The sequence below is a fragment of the Ranitomeya variabilis genome, chromosome 7, assembly GCF_051348905.1.
Source record: "Ranitomeya variabilis isolate aRanVar5 chromosome 7, aRanVar5.hap1, whole genome shotgun sequence".
Lineage (NCBI taxonomy): Eukaryota > Metazoa > Chordata > Amphibia > Anura > Dendrobatidae > Ranitomeya > Ranitomeya variabilis.
The window spans coordinates 27,575,856-27,600,237 of record NC_135238.1 but is presented as its reverse complement, the minus strand read 5'-3'; the positions used below and the strand labels follow the sequence as shown (position 1 = coordinate 27,600,237).

At 51.6% G+C, this 24,382-nt stretch overlaps 5 protein-coding genes across 5 annotated transcripts; 1 reads left to right on the top strand and 4 right to left on the bottom strand.

The window, feature by feature from the left end:
- Positions 1–9,235: 9,235 nt before the first annotated feature.
- LOC143784796 (histone H2B 1.1-like) lies at positions 9,236–9,613 on the top strand. Its single transcript, XM_077273402.1, has one exon. It carries the CDS (start codon positions 9,236–9,238, stop codon positions 9,611–9,613), a length of 378 nt encoding a protein of 125 aa, XP_077129517.1.
- A 3,164-nt stretch (positions 9,614–12,777) lies between these two features.
- On the bottom strand, positions 12,778–13,089 carry LOC143785718 (histone H4). The gene has a single exon (XM_077274801.1). It carries the CDS (start codon positions 13,087–13,089, stop codon positions 12,778–12,780), a length of 312 nt encoding a protein of 103 aa, XP_077130916.1.
- Positions 13,090–14,707: 1,618 nt separating this feature from the next.
- Positions 14,708–15,155, bottom strand: LOC143784795 (histone H3). Its single transcript, XM_077273401.1, has one exon. It carries the CDS (start codon positions 15,145–15,147, stop codon positions 14,737–14,739), a length of 411 nt encoding a protein of 136 aa, XP_077129516.1. The 5' UTR covers positions 15,148–15,155; the 3' UTR covers positions 14,708–14,736.
- Positions 15,156–16,328: 1,173 nt separating this feature from the next.
- LOC143784794 (histone H1.01-like) lies at positions 16,329–17,318 on the bottom strand. The gene has a single exon (XM_077273400.1). The coding sequence runs from the start codon at positions 17,100–17,102 to the stop codon at positions 16,344–16,346; it is 759 nt and encodes a 252-aa protein (XP_077129515.1). The 5' UTR covers positions 17,103–17,318; the 3' UTR covers positions 16,329–16,343.
- A 5,841-nt stretch (positions 17,319–23,159) lies between these two features.
- LOC143784793 (histone H1-like) lies at positions 23,160–23,852 on the bottom strand. Its single transcript, XM_077273399.1, has one exon. It carries the CDS (start codon positions 23,828–23,830, stop codon positions 23,183–23,185), a length of 648 nt encoding a protein of 215 aa, XP_077129514.1. The 5' UTR covers positions 23,831–23,852; the 3' UTR covers positions 23,160–23,182.
- Positions 23,853–24,382: the final 530 nt, after the last annotated feature.

The window sequence follows — 24,382 nt, the reverse complement described above, 5'->3', positions numbered from 1 at the left end:
AGCCAGATTATTATGCTGTTCCTTTGACTCAGATCAGAACATTGCCCTCACAGTGTACTGATCCAGAATCTGACCCCAATGAGACTATGGAGCCCCGTAACGAACGCTATAGCACCGGCTTACACGGTGACCCAGAGGAAGGTGCACAGGACATAGAAGAGGAGGTCATAGATGACCCAGTTGTTGACCCCGATTGGCAGCCATTGGGGGAACAGGGTGAAGGCGGCAGTAGCTCTGAAGCGGAGGAGGAGCCACAGCAGTCATCAACATCGCAAAAGGTTCCATCTGGCAGGCCCGTATCTGGCCAAAAATGTGTGGCAAAACCAAAACCAGTTGTAGGACAGTGTGGCCGTCCGGTTAAAGTAGCTCAGTGTGCAATGCCTGAAAAGGTATCCGATAGTAGGAAGAGTGCAGTCTGGCATTTTTTTAACCAAGATCCCAATGATCAGTGCAAAGTCATCTGTAAGAAATGCTCAAGGACCTTCAGCAGAGGTCAGAATGTTAAAAATCTAAATACAAGCTGCATGCGTAGACATTTAACCACCATGCACTTGCAAGCCTGGACAAACAACCAAACGTCCCTTAACGTTGTAGCACCCTCTCACAATGAAGCTAGTCAGCAACGTGACATCCCTTCCCTCACTGTAAGCCCACGATTTACCACACCACCTGCAGGTAATGTGGCGGTTTCGTCGCAAGGCCAAAGCAGTCATGGAATCACCAGGTTCGTGGTAGGAAAAACTGTACGTAGGGCAACAGCAAGAATACCATCACCAACCCTCTCTCAGTCATCCATGTCCACCGGCACCCCCGCTAGTTCAACCCTATGCAGCTCTCCAGTCCAGCTCACCCTACATGAGACTCTCTTTAGGAAAAGGAAGTACTCATCCTCGCATCCGCATACACAGGGTTTGAATGCCCACATTGCTAGACTAATCTCGTTAGAGATGATGCCCTACCGGTTCGTTGAAAGCAAAGCTTCCAAAGCCCTGATGGACTACACTGTACCACTCTACGAGCTACCCAGTCAACACTTTTTTTTCCAGAAAAGCCATCCCAGCCCTCCACCAGCATGTAAAAGACCGCACTGTCCATGCGCTCAGGCAATCTGTGAGTAGAAAGGTGCACCTGACAACAGATGCATGGACCAGTAGGCATGGCCAGGGGCATTACGTCTCCATCATGGCACACTGGGTTAATGTGGTGGATGCAGGGTCCACAGGGGACAGTAATATTGGGACAGTTCTGCCTAGCCCACGGTCTAGGAAACAGTTGGCTGTAGGCGTTTGTCACCCCTCCTCCTCCTCGTCCTCCAGCAGAAGCGAGAGCTCGTCCACAGACCGCAGTCGCACGACCACTCCATCCGCAGCTGGCACTGTTGCACACGAGGTGTCCCATTATGGAACAGCTACTGCCAAGCGTCAGCAGGCTGTATTGGCAATGAAGTGTTTGGGCGACAACAGGCACACCGCAGAAGTTCTGTCCGAGTTCTTGCAGCAAGAAACTCAGTCATGGCTGGGCACTGTACATCTTGAGGCAGGCAAGGTAGTGAGTGATAACGGAAGGAATTTTATGGCTGCCATAGCCCTTTCACAACTGAAACACATCCCTTGCCTGGCTCACACCTTAAACCTGGTGGTGCAGTGCTTCCTGAAAAGTTATCCGGGGTTACCCGACCTGCTGCTGAAAGTGCGCAGACTTTGCTCGCATATCCGCCGTTCGCCCGTACACTCCAGCCGTATGCAGAACCATCAGCGTTCTTTGAACCTTCCCCAGCATCGCCTTATCATCGACGTTGCAACAAGGTGGAACTCCACACTGCACATGCTTCAGAGACTGTGCGAACAGAGGCGTGCTGTTATGTATTTGTGGGAGGATACACGGGCAGGCAGTAGGATGGCAGACATGGAGTTGTCAGCTGTGCAGTGGTCGAAGCTCCAAGACCTGTGTCAAGTCCTTCAGTGTTTTGAGGAATGCACACGGCTGGTTAGTGCAGACAATGCCGTAATAAGCATGAGCATCCCCCTAATGAGTCTGCTGATGCAAAGTTTGACGCACATAAAGGAACAGGCGTCTGCAGCTGAGGACGAGGGAAGCCTTGATGACAGTCAGCCATTGTCTGTTCAGGGAAGTCTACAGGATGAGGTGGCGGGCGAAGAGGAGGAGGACGATGATGGGGATGAGTGTTTTTTGGATGACAAAGCTTCTCAGGGGGCAATAGAAACTGCTGGCGGTGCAAGGCCGGGTTCAGGGTTTTTGAGGGAGACAAGTGACGTTGATTTGCCAGAAAGTGCTCCTCAACCCAGCATATGCACTGACTTGACAACTGGAACATTGGCCCACATGGCGGATTATGCCTTGCGTATCCTCAAAAGGGACCCAAGCATTATAAAAATGATGACAGATGATGATTACTGGTTGGCCTGCCTCCTTGATCCTCACTATAAAGGCAAATTGCAAAATATCATGCCACATGAGAACCTCGAACAGATATTGGCAACCAAACAAGCTACTCTTGTAGACCGATTGATTCAGGCATTCCCAGCACACAGCGCCGGTGATGGTTCTCACACGAGCTGCAGGGGGCAACAGGGCAGAGGTGTTAAGGCCCCGTCTCACACAGCGACGCTGCAGCGATACAGACAACGATGCTGATCGCTGCAGCGTCGCTGTGTGGTCGCTGTGTGGTCGCTGGGGAGCTGTCACACAGACAGCTCTCTCCAGCGACCAACGATCAGGGGAACGACTTCGGCATCGTTGAAACTGTCTTCAACGATGCCGAAGTCCACCTGCAGCACCCGGTTAACCAGGTTAAACATCGGGTTACTAAGCGCAGGGCCGCGCTTAGTAACCCGATGTTTACCCTGGTTACCAGCGTAAATGTAAAAAAAACCAAACAGTACATACTCACCATCTGTTGCCCATCAGGTCCCTTGCCATCTGCTTCCTGCTCTGACTGAGCCGCCGTACAGTGAGAGCAGAGCGCAGCGGTGACGTCACTGCTGTGATCTGCTCTCACTTTACGGCGGCTCAGTCAGAGCAGGAAGCAGACGCCAAGGGACCTGACGGGCATCAGATGGTGAGTATGTACTGTTTGTTTTTTTTTACATTTACGCTGGTAACCATGGTAAACATCGGGTTACTAAGCGCGGCCCTGCGCTTAGTAACCCGATGTTTACCCTGGTTACCAGTGAAGACATCGCTGGATCGGTGTCACACACACCGATTCAGCGATGTCAGCGGGACCTCAACGACCAAAAAAAGGTCCAGGCCATTCCGACACGACCAGCGATCTCACAGCAGGGGCCTGGTCGCTGGTACGTGTCACACATAGAGAGATCGCTACTGAGGTCGCTGTTGCGTCACAAAACTTGTGACTCAGCAGCGATCTCGCTAGCGATCTCGCTATGTGAGACGGGGCCTTTAGAGGTGCACAAATCAGAAGTGGCATAGGACAGAGGGGTTTTCTGACCAGGTTGTGGAGTGATTTCGCAATGACCGCAGACACGGCAGGTACAGCAGCATCCATTCAAAGTGACAGGAGACATTTGTCCAGTATGGTTACTAACTATTTTTCCTCCATTACCGATGTTCTCTCTCAACCGTCATTCCCCTTTGATTACTGGGCATCCAAAATAGACACCTGGCCTGAATTGGCTGAATATGCATTGCAGGAGCTTGCTTGCCCAGCAGCTAGTGTGCTATCAGAAAGAGTACTCAGTGCTGCTGGTTCAATACTGACCGAAAAAAGGACTCGTCTGGCTACCCAAAATGTTGATGATCTAACCTTCATTAAAATGAACCACTCATGGATTTCAAATTATTTTGCCCCACCTTTCCCGGCTGACACCTAGCTTTCCTGTAAAAAGGTCTTGCTTTGGGACTGGTGTTACTGACTGTTCCAATCTCTTAATTTGCAGCTGCTATTTGTCCAGCATACGACATGTTTACACCTCCCTAAATGGCCTAACTCCCCCCACAGGGTCGTGGTCTCGCCACTGGTCGCAAGCACCCGTCAGAGTGCCCTTTGTCTGAAGAGGTGGGTGTGCCCACTTTTGGTCGACGGCACTGGCACTGGGTCCCTCATAGTACAATGAAGTGTCTCTGGCGGTGGTGGCGCGCACCCAACGTCAGACACACCGTTGTAACATTAGGGGCCCTGGGCTTGTACCGCCGGCCAGGAGAGAGTGTCCCCCCCAAGGTCAAACAGTGCTCTACCACTTGCAGAATTATCTGTCGCTGCTTCACCACTGTTTAGTCTATGCGCTGAAATCCTTCCATGCCTGGCACAGACAATAACAATTTGTTGACATGTATGATGCTAGTTAAAATAGTCAGGGGCCCTGTCCTACATTTACACCAGTAAATACTTTGCGCCAAATTACAATGTCTGAAAGTCAGCATAGGAGCACACCCCTGTACCTAAGTATGCCACCCTTTTTTTTTTTTTTGTTTGGGATACATTAACATCAATTTAGGTTTTGGGACTCGGAGACACTCCTTCCAATTGTCCTCCGCTGACCACACCAATGCTACCTGTGTACCCCTGCCACCTAATGGAAGCTTCATAGAGCCTATTTAATTATTTTAGGCCTAGGAATTCTGTCTGCGGTCCCTCCATCCAATTGCCCTCCGCTGACCACACCAATGCTGCCTGGGTACCCCTGCCACCTAATGGAAGCTGCATAGAGCCTATTTTATTCTTTTAGGCCTAGGAAGTCTGTCTGCGATCCGTCCTTCCAATTGTCCTCCACTGACCACACCAATGCTGCCTGTGTATCCCTGTAACTAATTTAAAAATGCATAGAGCCAACTTTTTAAGTTAACACATACTACCTTTGTCGGTCTGCGGCACCACTCAATCACGCTGTCGTCCACTGAAAAAGCTGAACTTCAACCTTCAGGCTCTCATTAAGTAGTTGTTTATATAAGACAGCAGTTGCCCTACTACTTTGGTTGGGGCCTAGTAACGGTGTCTGCCGCTCCTTGGTGTTCTCCTCCAGGTTTCCTTGTCTGAGCTTCAACCTTCAGGCTCTCATTAAGTATTTTTTAATGTCACACTGCAGTTGGCCTACTACTTTGGTTGGGGCCTAGTAACGGTGTCTGCCGCTCCTTGGTGTTCTCCTCCAAGTTGCCTTGTCTGAGCTTCAACCTTCAGGCTCTCATTAAGTATTTTTTAATGTAACACTGCAGTTGGCCTACTAGTTTGGTTGGGGCCTAGTAACGGTGTGTGCCGCTCCCTGTTGTTGTCCTCCACTGTATAAAGCTGAGCTTCAGTCTTTAGGCTTTCGGCCTATAGTATCAGATATTAAACTGCATTTGGCCTTCAACTTTGGTTGGGGCCTACTAACGGTGTGTGCCGCTCCCTGGTGTTGTCCTCCACTGTATAAAGCTGAGCTTCAGTCTTTAGGCCTATAGTAGCAGATATTAAACTGCATTTGGCCTACTAGTGTGGTTGGGCCCTTAAAACGGTGTCTGCTGCTCCTGGGTTTGCTACTCCACTGAACAAAGCAATGCCGCCTGTTTAGTTCTGTTACCAATTTTGAACTGCATTTAGCCTACTTTATTCTTTGGCCCTATATCTGTTTCCTCCTCATCCTGCCCATTGCCCAGCCACTGCTAGATGAGTCTGACGGTACATTGACCCAGACCACTACATTCCCCTTGCACTCTACACAGCCAGAATCTGACCCTGCTGAAAGTAAGGTTCCCCTTCCCGCATGCTATACCACCTTACACAGGGACAAAGAGGAAGGTGCAGATGAAAGTGCAGGTTCCTTCATCAGGTGGGGGGGCATACTCATTGGCGACGTCACTGGCACAGGGCCCCTCAGAGTACGCAAAAGTGTCACTGCTGGTGGGAGGCGCCCCCGCTGTGCAAACACACCGCTGTACTTTGATGGGCCCTGTGCCAGTGCCAATGCCAACGAGTGGGCCCCCCCCTGCTTGCTCAGGATCACAGCACTTGCAAAGTTGACATACTTACCTCTCACTGCTCCACCGCCGTGACGTAGTCCACGTTTCCTGGGCCCACTAAAAACTTGAACCAGCCCTACCCCCACAACTTTAACCAAATGACCCCCAATTTCCAATGCCTATCTATTATTATAAAGTAAATTAAGATTGACAAGCTTCAGTAACAAGAATGGATGTTTTTGCCATTAAAATGGGCACTGTAGCTGTTTTCCTGGCCTCCACTCACTGCCGACTATGCTTCCCCATTGACTTGCATTAGGTTTCATGTTTCGGTCGATCCCCTACTTTTTGCGATAATCGGCCGACTTCACTCGACTCGACTTTTGACAAAGTCGGGTTTCGCAAAACCTGACTCGACCCCAAAAAAGTAAAAGTCGCATTATGGAGCATAATGTGGGACCATTAAACAGTATGGAGCATCATGGGAGGCCATTATACAGTATGTAGCAGCATGTGAGGCCATCATATACAGTATGGAGCATCATGTGTGACCATTATACAGTATGGAGCACTGTGTGGCCATTATATAGTATGGCACATTGTGTGCCCATTATACAGTATGGAGCACTGTGTGGCCATTATACAGTATGGAGCATCATGTGAGGCCATCATACAGTATGGAGCATCATGTGTGGCCATTATACAGTATGGAGCCTCATGTGTGACCATTATACAGTATGGGGCACTGTGCGGCTATTATACAGTATGGAGCATCATGTGGGGCTCATACTGTATGGAGCAATATATAGGGCATGTTATTCTGTATGGGGCACTGTGTGGTGCCAACAATACTGTATGGGGCAATATATGGTGCTCATTATTCTGTATGGAGCACTGTGGTGCCCAGAATACTGTATGGATGACTATACTGTCTGATTTATGACCTATTGTAGAATGTACAATAGTTATCACTCATGTAATGTATGGGGGGTCTGTATATGAAATGGGAGCCCTATAGGCGGCTGTACTGTACATGTTCGCCTCAGGTAGCAGTGTGGCTAGGTTCACCCCTGTGTATTGGCATCCAGATGATACAGCTGACCCTGCGATGATGGGCGGGGGGCCTACTGCTGGCACAGGGGCACCATAGCAGCCCGGCGGCAATGCATGGAGATCAATTCTTCCTGCTCTGCTGCAGAATGCAACTGTATCAGAGCGCTGATACAGCTGCTGTAGTGTAGCTCTGGGTGGAACCTCTCAGAGCGCGGGGCCCTGGGCGACCGCCCCGTCTGCCGCCCCCTAGCTCCGCTACTGCACCTTTGTAGTGTTCGGTGACATAAAGCCCACTCACTAGTAATGGAGTCTATAAGACACCTATCCGTTACTAATCTTATAGTTATAGTGTAATAAACAGAAACCCAGAACAACCTCATTTATTTGTAAAATGAACACACCGGACATATCACAGGATTTGGATAATGCAAATTAAGTCTCTGTATCCATGAAAGGAAACAGAAGCATGGCTGAGCCCCAGGTCTTGTATCACAGAATTCCCATACTGCTCCCCTAATCAGGAAATCTACAGGCTCCTGTATGGGCCAGAAACAACCAATGATCGCTCAACACAAGCAGATTTCCCGATATCGGTCCATCCTGGGACCACGCGTTATATGAAGACACAGAACAGAAAAATCCACTGAGCGGGAACTGCCACCTTGTAACCAACATTAGCCCCTCCCCTCCCTCTGCTGATTGGCTGAGCACAGAACTGTTAGGGAGTTTGAATTTCCCGCTCATCGTCGTCTCCGCAGCTTCTAAATGTCATCATTATGTAACTTCTTCCTCTGTAAAGAGAAGGATCCGGAATAGTCTGTAATCTCGACGGAGCACAAAGGTCTCAGGTTATTTGGAGAATCATGAACTAAACCGAATCATGTTATAGCAGATGCCTAAGTCCCCAGAATATCAGATCTGGGGAGCAAAGCGTTAAATAACAGACACCACTGATCACAGCAACTCGCTCAGAACTGACAAGATCAGTAGTGAAGGCTCCGAGCTGTAGAGGAGCTCAGCCCCGGATCCCACCATCACCCTCCTCAGCATTTAGCCCTCACCTCTATTGCGCCACCTGCTATTTCTCCCGCCGCTAGGCTGAGAGACCCGGGCTGTGCAGCCGCAGACACGGCGGGAAGACTGGAGAGGACCCAGGAGCATGGACGACGCCCGGTGTCGGGTCGGACGATCCGCTCTTGTATAGTGATCCCCCACTGGAGTCCCTGATTAGTGGCGCAGTATCCGCAGAAGCGGCGCTGGACATAGCGGGGAGCCGGTACACGGACTGATCGGTGGCCGCATCCTCCTCGCAGGTGATTTGTTGCTTCGGACATTCCCGCTCCGTTACTGCCGGTGCTCACCAGTTGTTTCTAGTTGGGGAAATGTCGCAGCGATCAGTACTGGGCTCTGCACAGACAATCTGGTCAGCTGAGAGAGATCCGGGTGAGGAGCACAGGGGAGAGGCCGAGATCCGATCACTGCTCCTCCGCCTCTAGCAATAGGTGGCGTCCTCCGATCACTTGCGACAGTGAGAACATCAGTGAGAGAATCGCACCGACCCGAGAGCAATAAAGTCACAACCGGCAGCAAAGTTATCAGGTTGATCACAGGATCTACCAAGGTAAAAGCTCCTATATGGAAGAATGCAGCACTATAGGGGGGTATACATCACTATGCATGGGTAAAAACGAGACATGGGGGTTTCCAGCGCTCTATTGAGGGTATGCAGTGCAACATGGTGTTTGTAGCACTATAAGGGGAGAATATAGCACATATGGACGGGGGGTTACAGTGCTACATGCGATACACAGCATTATGTGTAGGGTATACAGCACCGTCTGGAGTTTATACAGTGCACTATATGAGGGTATACATTGCTATATGGGCATACATCGCACTATATGAGGGTATACATTGCTATATGGGCATACATCGCACTACATGAGGGTATATATTGCTATATGGGCATAAATCGCACTATATGAGGGTATACATTGCTATATGGGCATATATCGCACTATACGGGGGTACGCAGCAGTATATGGGGATTTACAGCACAGTCTGATGGAGGGGAGATTTATTTATGGAATAACCAATGAACTTCAGAGGGCGGAGCTTCTGATGTTTATCACCTGACTTTCTCACCCAATAGCACAGCGATCTGTCATCAGTGCTCATTTGCATGGTCGGGCTATAAATATCGCTGCTCTGGGAGAGTCAGGATCATTTTTCCTCTCACTTGTGAGAAGAACTGTTTGCTTTCATTATGGCTGATCCCAAATCTGCCCCAGCGCCCAAGAAGGGCTCCAAAAAAGCCGTGACTAAGACCCAGAAGAAGGACGGCAAGAAGCGGAGGAAGAGCAGGAAGGAGAGCTACGCCATCTACGTGTACAAGGTGCTGAAGCAGGTCCACCCCGACACCGGCATCTCCTCCAAGGCCATGGGCATCATGAATTCCTTCGTCAACGACATCTTCGAGCGCATCGCAGGGGAAGCCTCCCGCCTGGCTCACTACAACAAGCGCTCCACCATCACCTCCCGGGAGATCCAGACCGCCGTGCGCCTGCTGCTGCCCGGAGAGCTGGCCAAGCACGCCGTGTCTGAGGGCACCAAGGCGGTCACCAAGTACACCAGCGCCAAATGATCGGCTCCTTCCTCTGCTCCTCACCCCAAAGGCTCTTCTAAGAGCCACCCACACCCTCACTAGAAGAGCTGCTTCTCCGCTGCCTCGTTAGGTTTTGTTCCGTCCTCATCTGCAGATGTGTCCTAGTGAGATGTAGATGGTGCGCGGTATTTGGCGTCCTGCTCCTCACTGATCTGCGGCCTTTCTAGCACACAGGTGTCTGGTTCCCGGGTTAGTAGCGCAGTAGCTGTTCCCTATAATGCCAGCTGCGGGGAGGGAGCGGGATGTGATCGGTTCCACCGAGCACAGGAGGTGGCTGCCGGCTCCAGCTCCAGCCTCATGAATTTAATTTTTGGGGAAAAAAAAGCTCAATAAATTTAAAATCGACGAAAAAAATACTCCAGCATCGTCACTATGAGAATATTCAGCGACGATCTGCGGCCTTTCTAGCACACAGGTGTCTGGTTCCCGGGTTAGTAGCGCAGTAGCTGTTCCCTATAATGCCAGCTGCGGGGAGGGAGCGGGATGTGATCGGTTCCACCGAGCACAGGAGGTGGCTGCCGGCTCCAGCTCCAGCCTCATGAATTTAATTTTTGGGGAAAAAAAAGCTCAATAAATTTAAAATCGACGAAAAAAATACTCCAGCATCGTCACTATGAGAATATTCAGCGACCGATACTAAAAGGGATCGCAGACATCTGAACGATGGGAACCCAATCTGCAGAGAATCTGGTTCTGGAATCAGCCGCCGCCGCCCCGCACTCCTCTCTATTCCCTGCTGTATCTGTAGTCAGGGCTCCTACCAGATATTCAGACCTCCCAGCTCCCACCTGACTGTGGACTCCGATTCACTGACCACCTACAATCCCTACATCCGCCGATCTGCGCATCATCCTGCACTGGAGCTAAAACTGCCGAGGGAGATCGTCCCTTCTGCTCCCGGCACTTAGGGCATTGTGTGTGTTTGCGGACACGTCTGCTGGGAGCACAAGCTCCGGGATCTCCAGGATTCTGCTCTAAGTCACATGTCCTTTCACCCCTTCATGGATTCATTTATTAGAGCAGATCGGGGAGCGCTGTATGTATCAAGTCCCCGAGCAGCTCCATCCCCAGAAGAGTCTCATACAGAATCATACAGAAAAGACTCGGCTCCATCTAATCCTGATACAACCTCCCCAGAATAATAATGGCGACCGATCAGGAGAACAATCCCCGTGTGTGGGGGCATGACAGAAACCTAACAGATTTATGGGGGATATATCCGCACACTGCCTCCCAGAGACCTCTGTGCACACAGTACAAGCCCCGGTGTGATGCGGTTACTACAGTCCTGCCGTGAGGTGAATGTGTTGATTCTGCTGCATATTATACTGAACGGGGGGCAGCGAATATTCACAGGGAATGTGGCTGTATGAGGCAGCTGGATAGATGGACGCCCTGTGTACCGGGTACGGAGACTCCTGTGTGATGACCACGTCCTGGACACTAATGTTTGGATGGATGGCGCCTCTGAAGACTATTATAACCTCACCAGAATAATAATGGCGACCGATAAGAAAACCCATTCCCGTGTTTGGGGGCAGACAGCTGGAAGGACAGGACCCGGTATTATCAGCGGGGTAGAGCTGCCCCCACCGGTATACACAGCGACCGCCGCTACAGCAGAGGGGCCGGTATTAATCCGACGGACAAAGAACAGAGATTGAGCGGGAAATTCAAAACCAGCAACGGATCTGTAATCAGCCAATGAGCGAGAGACATCTGCAGGCGCCGACCAATCCCAGATACAGGAATATCCGCCTCCATTTAACTCCTTAGTGGCCGTGTGTGTGCTGATCCCCACTACACACTTGCTTTACAGAAGCGGCGACTTCCCCCACCCGAGACCCGGCAGCGTCACCTCAGGCTCCTGGCAGAACATAGGAGACTTGTCTTAGTCGGGCAGTGATAGGATCAGCGCGGACACCGCAGGGAATCTGCACAGGATAATAAGCGGGTGAGTGAGGAGCCTCCTCCTGTGTAGATGGAGCGGAGGAGAAGCACTGACAGGGATTAACCCCTCTCCCGCCAGCCTGTCAGTGCAGATTGAGTGTCGCTCGCAGAACTCGGCCTCAGAATAATCTGCAGATAGCAGGAAATTAGCCCTTATTGATGGAGGACTTTGTGCAGTGATTGGGACAGATAATGGCGATTCCCCCATAGATCCAGGAAGCGGCTAGTCAGCGGTGCAAGGACTGTAAACCCTGCGGCGTGGAAGGCTGTGAATTCAGGGAGATATCTCGGTAGTAGCCGCACCCAGTGCTCTATGAGGAGCCGGCTTCCCTCAGGAGCTTCGTCCCCGGTATAAACTGTACTTAGCCCTCGTGTGTGTGATCTCAGTAATGGAGCCGGATCAGTCACTTCAGCCATGAATCTCTGCTCTGTGGTGACCGCAGATCTCCTGTGCTCGGTCCGATTGATGATCACATCCCGCAGCAGAACATTAGCGGCTCATTCCTTTGCCGGCGGAGGTTGTTTGTTCTCCGGATTTGTATCACATCTGGCTAAAGCGATTTCACCATTTCTATCTGCTCCGTGCAGGTCCAGTCCCCATCACAGCTGTGGGAGCTTCTGTGCGGCTCCTCTACCAGTGGCGCAGCGCTTTCTGTAGCTATAGACCCCTGTCCTCTCAGCTCTGGGTCCTAGTGCCGCTGCCTCCAGGGTTCCACTGGTAATGGCAGATTATTTATTATAAATTAAATCGACTGACATGTGGCCCAAAAAATGCGGCCTCAGCACCGGAGCCGCCATCCATACCAGAGTCTAATGATCAGGACGCGGTCACATAGGAGTCTACACTCCGAGGCCATTCATCAATCCAGCCGCTTTCACTATTCGCAGCCCTCCTACAACCCACACGGATCTGAGCAGGAACATACAATATGTCAGAATCTCCTTACTCAACATCAGGACGTGGATTTCTGGTCCGTAGTATCAGCAGAATATGGTAGGACTGTGCACAAATTACTATGAACGGCCCAGTGCGGATATATCCCACCTTACACATGTACAGCGTATAAAGCCTGCACTGGCAGTCACACAAGCAGTGACCATTAGACCCCAGCAGTCAGGTGCAGCCTCTCATGTAAGATGTTGGTGGCTCTGAAAAGAGCCTTTGGGGTGTGAGCATGGAGCAGAGAACACGATTAACCTCCGAAGCCGTAGAGAGTGCGGCCCTGGCGCTTGAGCGCGTACACCACGTCCATGGCGGTGACGGTCTTCCTCTTGGCGTGCTCGGTGTAGGTGACGGCGTCACGGATCACGTTCTCCAGGAAGACTTTCAGGACACCGCGAGTCTCCTCATAGATGAGGCCGGAGATGCGCTTGACGCCTCCTCTGCGAGCTAGACGGCGGATGGCAGGCTTGGTGATGCCCTGGATGTTATCACGGAGCACCTTCCTATGCCGCTTGGCGCCGCCCTTCCCGAGACCTTTTCCTCCTTTGCCGCGACCAGACATCTTCCACGTAGTCAGCAGAACACGATGATTGATCAGCGCAGAGTCCTTCCTTTATATAGCGAGTAAGCGGACCGGAGCGAGAACCGCAGAGATGACGCGTTTCCGGAGCGAGATTTCTAGTACTAAATTTGCAGTTAGCCCCTCCCGTTCGTCTCTGATTGGTTGAGCACAGAACGGTTGGCGATTTTGAATTTCCCGCTTATTGTCCTCTTATTTTCCCGCTTCTCCATTCTTCTCATCTCGGCGCTGCTGCTAGATCTGTTGGTTATTTTGAATTGTGCTTTCATTGTAGTTTCTGCTGCTATTTTCCAGCTTGTTAGAAAGTAGAATACAAAAATGTATTTTAGGGACAATGATCTAAAGAAAACTCATCTGATCCCCGGCAGTCACTGTCATTCATTATTACACGTGGTGCCGGACTGGCGGCCATTACCGGTCACTGCAGAGCAGGGAGCTGCATGTAACCAGACCCCCGGCGGCTCCAGCCCCAGAGAAGATGGGAAAACTCAAATACACGATAATTACATAACGACCCACCCACCACAAATGTGATCTGTAGCGATGGGGGGAGGGAGAAAAGCGGAGACACAAAATCCAGCATCTACACAGAGAGCACAACTGTACATAGTATATATAGTGCACATCACATCTGTACTGCCCAGATCCGCAGTGTAATAAGTGTCACTGATGAGTGTGTACAGTATATACAGCAGTGTGTACAGTATATAGAGCAGTGTGTACAGTATATAGAGCAGTGTGTACAACATATACAGCAGTGTACATTATATACAGCAGTGTGTACATTATATACAGCAGTGTGTACATTATATTGAGCAGTGTACAGTATATACAGAGCAGACAAAGAGGGTATTGTTGAGCGGCGCCGTGGCTCAGTGGTTAACACTGCAGCCTTGCAGCACTGGTGTCCGTTTTTTTTTCTTTAGTTTCGGACTGACAGATATCGGAAATGTGTTTGTGTCCTGCGATCACTGGTCACTTACGTTCCATACAGGAGTCTAATAGGTAGATATATATATCCAGGTCCAGGGATCACAGAAAAACGTATTTGGAAATAATAAAAAAAAAATCTCAAACTGCATAAGGAGTCACTAGCGCCAAAGGGGATGTACACTTACACTAGGCAGACGCGGTTCTGACTTACTAATAAATACGTTTTTATGGGATGCCTGGAGCTGGATCTGTCCCCCACTAAATGATTCAGTGTCTCGTGTCCCTTTCTACTTTTGGGTGAGATGACGTTTTACCTTTTTACTTCTACTTAGTCTAGATAGGTTTTCAGTATCAAGGGAGAAGTATCCGCTTTCAAGAATACAAGGAACAACTTTCCCTCTTTCCATAGTGACTCCATCATACCGGAGTGCCGGGAATATAAGGAAACGAGGTCCAGCAGTTTAGAGAGAACTTATAAGGGGGTGAGGAGTCTCTAAAACGCTGATTGATTTTATCTAGGCATAACCACTATAGAACTGCTGCAAACTCCTGCAGAGAAATGAACAACTAGTCCGGACACATGATGTATTCAGGATCAGCCCTGTGTGGCGGAGGTTAGGAATGAGCTCGTCTGGAGGGAGGATTTGCTGGCTCTGAAAAGAGCCTTTGTGCTACAGTCAGGTGTGGAGGACAGATCTAAGCTCTCTCCCCACGGATCCGGCGGGCCAGCTGGATGTCTTTGGGCATGATGGTGACCCTCTTGGCGTGGATGGCGCACAGGTTGGTGTCCTCAAACAGCCCCACCAGATAAGCCTCGCTGGCCTCCTGCAGGGCCATCACGGCCGAGCTCTGGAAGCGCAGATCGGTCTTGAAGTCCTGGGCGATCTCTCTCACCAGTCGCTGGAAGGGAAGTTTACGGATCAGCAGCTCGGTGGATTTCTGATAGCGGCGGATCTCACGGAGAGCGACTGTTCCCGGGCGGTAACGATGGGGCTTCTTCACTCCACCAGTGGCGGGAGCGCTCTTCCTGGCGGCCTTAGTGGCCAGCTGCTTGCGGGGAGCTTTCCCTCCGGTGGATTTACGCGCAGTCTGCTTGGTTCTGGCCATAGCTCTGTATAGAAGAGAACAGAAGTGATGAGAGGAGCGGAGAGAGCGGGATATTTATACTCCTCTGCTCCTAGTCTCGCTCCATGTGGACACGCCCCCTGCATACCATTGGTTATTTTGTAGAAGGTGAGCAGCCAATAACGTGTGATGTCCGCGACCAATCACTGCACAGAGAAGGCTCAGCCTGACTCACACTTCAGATATTACTTGCTGCTCTGAAACACAGGGTCGCATCAAATCTCCAGGCGGCTAATACAGCGGAAGCTCCGGTTCTAGATTCCCAGTGCCCGGAGCTGTACAGTGGCTCCTCTATAATCAGTCACTGAGGCTTCAACTCTCACATCGGAGTAATAACCTCACACCCCTATTACTGAGATGAGGGTTACATGTGGTGATAACTGATTAGGATGATGCAAGTGTCGTGATCTCTGCTGCACATCGGCCCCTTCCCTCCATTAATAGTGACACAGAATTGTCACCTGTAGGCACTGATCATACAGCTCTGCGGGGAGGTGGTGGCACTGATCATACAGCTCTGCGGGGAGGAGGTGGTGGCACTGATCATACAGCTCTGCGGGGAGGTGGTGGCACTGATCATACAGCTCTGATGGAAGGAGGTGGTGACACTGATCATACAGCTCTGCGGGGAGGTGGTGGCACTGATCATACAGCTCTGAGGGGAGGAGGTGGTGGCACTGATCATATAGCTCTGTGGGGAGGAGGTGGTGGCACTGATCATACAGCTCTGCGGGGAGGTGGTGGCACTGATCATACAGCTCTGATGGAAGGAGGTGGTGGCACTGATCATACAGCTCTGCGGGGAGGTGGTGGCACTGATCATACAGCTCTGAGGGAAGGAGTTGGTGGCACTGATCATACAGCTCTGATGGAAGGAGGTGGTGGCACTGATCATACAGCTCTGATGGAAGGAGGTGGTGGCACTGATCATACAGCTCTGCGGGGAGGTGGTGGCACTGAACATACAGCTCTGAGGGGAGGAGGTGGTGGCACTGATCATATAGCTCTGCGGGGAGGAGGTGGTGGCACTGATCATACAGCTCTGAGGGAAGGAGTTGGTGGCACTGATCATACAGCTCTGATGGAAGGAGGTGGTGGCACTGATCATACAGCTCTGCGGGGAGGAGGTGGTGGCTCTGATAAGAGCCTTTGGGGTATAAGTACAGGAGCAGCTCCGCTTATTTCTTAGCCGCTGGCTTCTTGGCTTTCGCAGCCTTCTTAGCCGGACTCTTGGCAGCTTTGGGTTTGGCCGCCTTCTTAGCCGGACTCTTCGTCGCCTTCTTGGGCTTGGGAGCAGCTTTCGGCTTCTTGGGGCTCTTGGCCGCTTTCTTGGCAGCTGCTGCGGGCTTCTTGGCTTTTTTCGGGCTCTTCTTGGCCGCGGTCGGAGCCTTCTTGGGCTTCTTCGGAGATTTGGCGGCTTTCTTGGCAGCAGCGGGTTTCTTGGGCTTGGCCGCAGCTGCTGACTTCTTCTTTGCCACTTTGTCCTTGGTCTCCTGCTTCTTGTTCAGCTTGAAGGATCCGGAGGCGCCGCTGCCCTTCACCTGGAGGAGGGCGCCCTTGGTGACCAGAGACTTGACGGCCAGCTTCAGGCGGCTGTTGTTCTTCTCTACATCGTATCCTCCGGCAGACAGAGCCTTCTTCAGGGCGGCCAGAGACACCCCGCTGCGCTCCTTGGAGGCGGACACGGCTTTCACGATCAGCTCGGAGACGCTGGGGCCGGAGGGTTTATGGCTCTTCTTGGCGGCGGATTTCTTCGGCTGCTTCTTGGATTTGGCGGCCGGTTCGGCGGGAGGAGGAGCGGCGGCTGGCGCGGTCTCTGCCATCATGTGATCAGAAAATGATACAACAATCTCCTGGAAGGAAAAAACTGAGAAAGCTGCTGGAGGGCCTCGTATATGTACAGTCACTCTGCGCACTGATTGGCTGCTGAGCTGCATAGCCCTACTGAGCTTCTATTGGCTGACACCTGACACAGGCCCCGCCCCCCCTGTCTGAGCCGAGTGAAGCTGCGCTCTCCCCTTGTGCTTCCCTGCCCGGGATAATCGCCCATTACCGGCCAGTACCCGGCAGCAGAGCGCGCTGTCTCCATGTCCTTCTCCTCTCTGACATCTCCACTACATGTCTATAGCCGTCACTGGCGGAGGAGGCAGGAAGGAGCCGGGAGGAGCCCTGGAATCTCCCCATAGTCCTCCCGGGCTGCACATCACTGTGTAATTGCGGAGATAAAACTGCTGGGAGAGCTCGTCCCTTCTATTCCCGGCACCTGTCATCACCACAGGGATCTGTACCACAATTTGTATCGCTCAGGATGCTGATTGTACGATGTGAGAAAGAGCAGGAGCTGCTGAGAGGCCGGAAGGAGACACAGGCGGAGGCTCCGCTCCCTGCAGATCCTGTCCAGAATATAAATATCCAGTGTGTGCAGTGTATGGGGAGACACAGGCGGTGGCTCTGCTCCCTGTAGCTACTGTGCTGCAAGTAAATATCCAGTGTGTGCAAGGGGTGCGGCACATCTTGAGGTCCTGCGGCTACGGGTTTCGAGTTTCGACAGCCGCGGCATTGTGATTTGAAGTCCGACAGCCGTGGCAGTGCGTTTTGATGTCCGACAGCCGCACCGGCGCGTTTTGAGGTCCAGCAGCCCCAACGGTGCATTTCAAGGTCCGACAGTTGCGGAGATGCGTATTGATGTCCGACAGATGCAGGGATGCGTTTTGAGGTCTGACAGATGCGGCGGCCGGCGGCACGTTTCAAGGTCCGACATCAGCGGTGGTGCGTTTCAAGGTCCGACAGCCATGGAGGTGTATTTCGATGTCCGACAGCCGCAGGGATGCGTTTTGAGGTCCGACAACCGCGGCATTGCGTTTTGAGGTCCGACACCCACGGAGGTGCATTTCGATGTCCGACAGCCGCAGAGATGCGTTTCTAGGTCCGACAGCCACAGCGTTGGGCGGTGCATTTTGATGTCCGACATCCGCGATGGTGCATTTCTAGGTCCGACAGCCGCGGCGACACATTTTGAGGTTCGGCAGCCACGGAGGCCTATTTTGAGGTCCGACAGCCATGGAGGTGCATATCGATGTCCGTCAGCCGCAGGGATGCGTTTCGAGGTCCGACAGCCGCGGCTGCGCATTTCGAGGTCCGACAGCCACAGAGGTGCATATTGAGGTTTGTCAGCCATCGAGGTGCCTTTTGATGTCCGACAGCCGCAGGCATGCGTTTCGAGGTCAGACAGCCGTGGCAACGCGTTTGAGGTGCGACAGCCGAGACAGTGCATTTTGTGGTCCGACAGCCGCGGCGGCGTGTTTCAAGGTCTGACAACCGAGACAGTGCGTTTCGAGGTCTGACAGCTGTGGTTTCGCGTTTCCAGGTCCGACAGCCACAGAGGTGCATTTTAAGGTCCGACAACCGCAGTGTGGCATTTTGAGGTACAACCGTCGCAGGGATGCGTTTGGAGCTTCGGCAGCCACGGCGGCGTGATTTGAGGTCCGACAGCCGCAGTGGTGCGTTTCGAGGACCGACAGCCGCGGCTGTGCATTTCGAGGTCCGACAGCCACAGAGGTGCATATTGAGGTTTGTCAGCCATCGAGGTGCCTTTCGATGTCCGACAGCCGCAACAACGCGTTTGAGGTGCGACAGCCGAGACAGTGCATTTTGTGGTCCGACAGCCGCGGCGGCATGTTTTAAGGTCTGACAACCGAGACAGTGCGTTTCGAGGTCCGACAGCTGCGGTTGCGCGTTTCGAGGTCCGACAGCCACAGAGGTGCATTTTGAAGGCCGACAACTGCAGTGTCGTGTTTTGAGGTCCAACAGCCGTGGAGGTGCATTTTGAAGTCCGACTGTCGCAGGGATGCGTTTTGAGGTCCGACAGCCACGGCGGCGTGGTTTGAGGTCCGACAGCCGCGGTGGCGCATTTCGAGGACTGAAAACCTCGGAGGCTCGTTTGGAGGTCCGACAGCCATGGAGATGTGTATCGAGGTCTGACAGCTGCAGCGATGCATTTTGATGTCCAACAGCCGTGGCGCGTTTTAAGGTCTGACAGCCGAGACACTGCATTTCAAGGTCCGACAGCCGTGGCAATGCATTTCGAGGTCCGACAGCTGCCGTGGCGCGTTTCAAGAACTGAAAACCGCCGAGTCGCGTTTCGAGGTCCGATAGCCATGGAAATGTGTATCGAGGTCTGACAGCCGCAGCCACGTGTTTTGATATCCAAAAGCCGCTGCACATTTTAAGGTCTGACAGCCGAGACATTGCATTTCAAGGTCCGACAACCATGGCGACGCATTTCGAGGTCCGACAGCTGTGGTGGTGTAGAAACACCACCACAGCTGTCGGACCTCGAAACGTGCAACTGCGGCTGTCGGAGCTCGAAACGCACTGCCACGGCTGATGGACCTCAAAACGCAACTCCGCGTCTTATACTTCAAAACTCGCCGCGGCTGTCGAGCCTAGAAACAGGCTCGACAGCCGCGGCGAGTTTTGAAGTATAAGACGCGGAGTTGCGTTTTGAGGTCCATCAGCCGTGGCAGTGCGTTTCGAGCTCCGACAGCCGCAGTTGCACGTTTCGAGGTCCGACAGCCATGGCGGCGCATTTTGAGGTCAAATAGCTGCAGTGGCACGTTTCAATTTTCGGAAGCCACGGCAGCATGTTTCGAGGTCCGACAGCCGTTTTGAGGTCTGACAGCAGCGGCAGAGCATTTTGAGGCCTGACCGCTACGGAGGTGGCTTTCGATGTCCGACAGCCGCAGGACTGTGTTTTGAGGTCAGACTGCCGCAACAACACGTTTTGAGGTCCAACAGCCGCAGCAGTACAATTCAAGGTCCGACATCCGCGAAGGTGCGTTTTGAGGTACGACAGCCTCGGAGGTACGTTTCGATGTCCGACGGCAGCTGTGTGTTTCGAGGTCCGACAGCCTCGAAGGGGTGTTTTGATGTCTGACAGTCATGGCAGCAGGTTTCGAGGTCCATCAGCCGCGATGACCTGTAAAATACAACATACAAGATCTGAGGTTACTCAGGAGCATTTGTTGATTTTTTTCTTCGAAAAGCAGATAAGTGTTTTACCTTTCGCGACATGCGCCGTACATGTACTGCGCATGTCGGGTCCCCTGCTTTGATGTGCGCTCCGGCGGTGAGCGCACATCAAAGTCGCGACATGTCAGCTGTTTTGTACAGCTGACATGTGCGCGCAATAGCGGCGGGTGAAATCGCTATTCACCCGCCGCTATTAACCTGTTAAATGCCGCTGTCAAATGCAGACAGCGGCATTTAACTACCGCATCCGGCGGGCGGCCGGAAATGACGTCATCGCCGACCCCCGTCACATGATCGGGGGTCGGCGATGCATCAGGAAGGTCTATGGTTACTGATCGCCGGTAGCTGTGAGCGCCCCCCTGTGGTCGGCGCTCACAGCACACCTGCATTTCAGCTACATAACAGCGATCATCAGATCGCTGTTATGTAGCAGAGCCGATCGGGCTGTGCCTGCTTCTAGCCTCCCTTGGAGGCTATTGAAGCATGGCAAAAGTGAAAAAAAAAAAGTTTTTAAAAATGTGAAAAAAATATTAAAAATATAAAAGTTTAAATCACCCCCCTTTCGCCCCATCCTAAATAAAACAATAAAAAAACAAACAAACCTACACGTATTTGGTATCGCCGCGTTCAGAATCGCCCGATCTATCAATTAAAAAAAGCATTAACCTGATTGCTAAACAGCGTAGCGAGAAAAAAATCTGAAACGCCAGAATTACGTTTTTTTTGGTCGCCGCGACATTGCGTTAAAATGCAATAACGGGCGATCAAAAGAACGTATCTGCGCCGAAATGGTATCATTAAAAACGCCAGCTCGGCACGCAAAAAATAAGCCCTCACCCGACCCCAGATCACGAAAATTGGAGACGCTACGGGTATCGGAAAATGGCACTTTTTTTTTTTTTTTTTTTTTTTTTTTTTTTTTTTTTTTTTAAGCAATGTTTGGAATTTTTTTTCACCACTTGGATAAAAAATAACCTAGACATATTAGGTGTCTATGAACTCGTAATGACCTAGAGAATCATAATGGCAGGTTAGTTTTAGCATTTAGTGAACCTAGCAAAAAAGCCAAACAAAAAACAAGTGTGGGATTGCACTTTTTTTGCAATTTCACCGCACTTGGAATTTTTTTCCCGTTTTCTAGTACGTGACATGGTAAAACCAATGATGTCGTTCAAAAGTACAACTTGTCCCGCAAAAAATAAGCCCTCACATGGCCATATTGACGGAAAAATAAAAAAGTTATGGCTCTGGGAAGGAGGGGAGCGAAAAACGAAAACACAAAAACGAAAAAGGGCCGCGACTTGAAGGGGTTAACAATTAATTTCCGAGCGGCTCACAGATAGGAGATGGTTGTACACAGCTGTTCTTCATAGTCAGCTTCTTCGGACTATTGCTGCTTCTCTGCAGGTCCGTGCACACCTCAGTCTGCCTCATTGTTGCGTTTTTACTATTATTAGTCCTCACATGTCTCCTGCTGTATATCAATAATCCAGTGATTCAGCTATCACATGTAAGAGCTGATTCTCTAAAACTTGTGCGCCCCATCAGCCCCTCATTCTGCAGCTCCAGCAACTGAGGAATGGCAGGTTTTGGAATTCTTTCTCTGTGGTCTTCCTCCATTGCTTATTGTTTGATCCATCTAAGCTGCTGCCATTATCTTCTACGGAAAGATAATAAATGTTCTGTGGATGTAAATCTTAATTTGAATAAACAGGTTATATCTGAGTTTTATGATCTCTGTCATTTGCAATAGAAGTGATATTAAGAGAAAGTAAACGGTCAATTCGTATAAGAAGAAAATCCCAGTTGGGGCAAGTTGTTATCACTGTTATAATTCTGCTCCCCATTGAGGACAGTACTCGGCGGCCTCGCTGCCTGCGGCTCATTAATATTCACCTGACTGCGTCTGGTAAAAAGTGATACTGAGCTTCCCCCAATAATTAGATGCAGAGCTACAGATCACCCCCTCACACCCCATGACAGGTGATGTCCCTGTCTCCTGTTATTGAGCCCGGAGCTTCCTGCCTCCCTCTGTGCTGTTTGGTTGCTCTTGTCCAGGAGCTCGCAGGGAGGAGAGTCCCGGCTGCTGCATGTTCTGCCTGTTCTTTCTCCACTGTCAGGGTCTCATTGGCACATTCCTTGTTAGGGGGGGATTCCTCCTTCAGCTGCAGGCTGCTCTGAGTGCGGGTGACACCGGTCACTAGTCCCCAGCCCGCTCTGCTGAACTGGAGCGCAGCGTGAGGAGAGGGAACTCCCTGTACCGGTCTCTGGCTATGAGGCTCCTCTGCCGGGCAGAGATGGCTCCTCAGGGAGCATTATAGGACATTGCATACACGGACCACTATCTCCATATAACAAGAACAGACAATAAAGTGGGGGGGACATGAAAAATAGTGAGTCCATGAAAGATACAGGGCAATCACTAGTCTGTGAAGCAAAGAGTTCATTGAATGAGATTAAATGGCTGCGGAAGTGCAGAGCTCCAATCTGACTAATGAAGACTCCCGAGTCCTGACATATACTCGTTCCGTGTTTGCTCCTCTTATTGTGCTGCCCCCTCTTTACATTATGGAGCTGGCACCGCTGATGCTGTTCATTGTTACGGTACTATTTGGAAGATGATACAAGGGTGTATGGGAGTTATGTACATACACATATATTCATACACACGCATATATTCATACACACACATACTTACACCTCTGCACAATCGATAACCAGTTGAGCCGCGTTTATTAGACATGAGATCTGTAACTCCCCGCAGCCTCCGCCATTATTGGTTACATGAGCGGCTTACACTGGATAGAATCCGATCACTAAGCCATAAGGGCTGACAGGCAATGAGCCGTCTCCATCCACTAACGGGTCAGAGAACAGACACCGGATGTTACTCCGGGCACAAGAAGCAGATGTGAGGAAGCAGCTCGTCTTGAGGATTTGGTGGCTCTGAAAAGAGCCTTTGTGGTGACAGAACAGGGGCTGCAGCTTATTTCTTAGCCGCTGGCTTCTTGGCTTTCGCAGCCTTCTTAGCCGGACTCTTGGCAGCTTTGGGTTTGGCCGCCTTCTTAGCCGGACTCTTCGTCGCCTTCTTGGGCTTGGGAGCGGCTTTCGGCTTCTTGGGGCTCTTGGCCGCTTTCTTGGCAGCTGCTGCGGGCTTCTTGGCCTTTTTCGGACTCTTCTTGGCCGCGGTCGGAGCCTTCTTGGGCTTCTTCGGAGATTTGGCGGCTTTCTTGGCAGCAGCGGGTTTCTTAGGCTTGGCCGCAGCTGCTGGCTTCTTCTTACCCACTTTGTCCTTCGTCTCCTGCTTCTTGTTCAGCTTGAAGGATCCGGAGGCGCCGCTGCCCTTCACCTGGAGGAGGGCGCCCTTGGTGACCAGAGACTTGACGGCCAGCTTCAGGCGGCTGTTGTTCTTCTCCACATCGTATCCTCCGGCAGACAGAGCCTTCTTCAGGGCGGCCAGAGACACCCCGCTGCGCTCCTTGGAGGCGGACACAGCTTTCACAATCAGCTCGGAGACGCTGGGGCCGGAGGGTTTATGGCTCTTCTTGGCGGCGGTTTTCTTCGGCTGCTTCTTGGATTTGGCGGCCGGTTCTGCAGGAGGGAGAGCGGAGGCTGGCGCGGTCTCTGCCATCATGTGATCAGAAACTGAACGAAAATCTCTCCTGATAGGAAGGAAAACACTGAGGCCGGAGCTGGAGGCGCCTGTTATGTACAGGCTTACTGCGCACTGATTGGCTGCTGAGCTGACCGTCCTGAGCATCTATTGGCTGACAGTGGAAACAGGCCCCGCCTCCTCCCAGCTGTTGTCCGTGTGAAGCTCCGCTCTCCCCTTGTGCTTCCCTGCCCGGAATAAAAGCCCTTTACCGGCTAACACCGGACAGCAGAGCGCGCTTCCTCCGTCGCTTCTCCTTCTCCAAAATCTCTACCGACCGTTTGTAGCCGTCACTAGTAGAAAAGCTGGGAAATCGCGGAGAGGAAATCCCGGGATCATCGCCGCCGTCCTCCCGATCTGCACATCACTGTGTATCCGGGGAGATAAATCTGCTGCGGGAGCTCGTTCCTCCTATTCCCGGCTCTTGTCCCCATCACAGGGATCTTTACTCCAATGTCTGTCGTACAGGAAGCTGATTGTACGATGTGGGGACGAGCTGGAGCTGCTGAGAGCCCAGAAGGGTAACACAGGCGA

What these genes read in the sequence shown, in the direction of transcription:
- LOC143784796 (XM_077273402.1), top strand. Translation starts at nt 9,236, where the DNA reads ATGGCTGATCCCAAATCTGCCCCAGCGCCCAAGAAGGGCTCCAAAAAA.
- LOC143785718 (XM_077274801.1), bottom strand. Translation starts at nt 13,089, where the DNA reads ATGTCTGGTCGCGGCAAAGGAGGAAAAGGTCTCGGGAAGGGCGGCGCC.
- LOC143784793 (XM_077273399.1), bottom strand. Translation starts at nt 23,830, where the DNA reads ATGATGGCAGAGACCGCGCCAGCCTCCGCTCTCCCTCCTGCAGAACCG.
- LOC143784795 (XM_077273401.1), bottom strand. Translation starts at nt 15,147, where the DNA reads ATGGCCAGAACCAAGCAGACTGCGCGTAAATCCACCGGAGGGAAAGCT.
- LOC143784794 (XM_077273400.1), bottom strand. Translation starts at nt 17,102, where the DNA reads ATGCAGCTCAGCAGCCAATCAGTGCGCAGAGTGACTGTACATATACGA.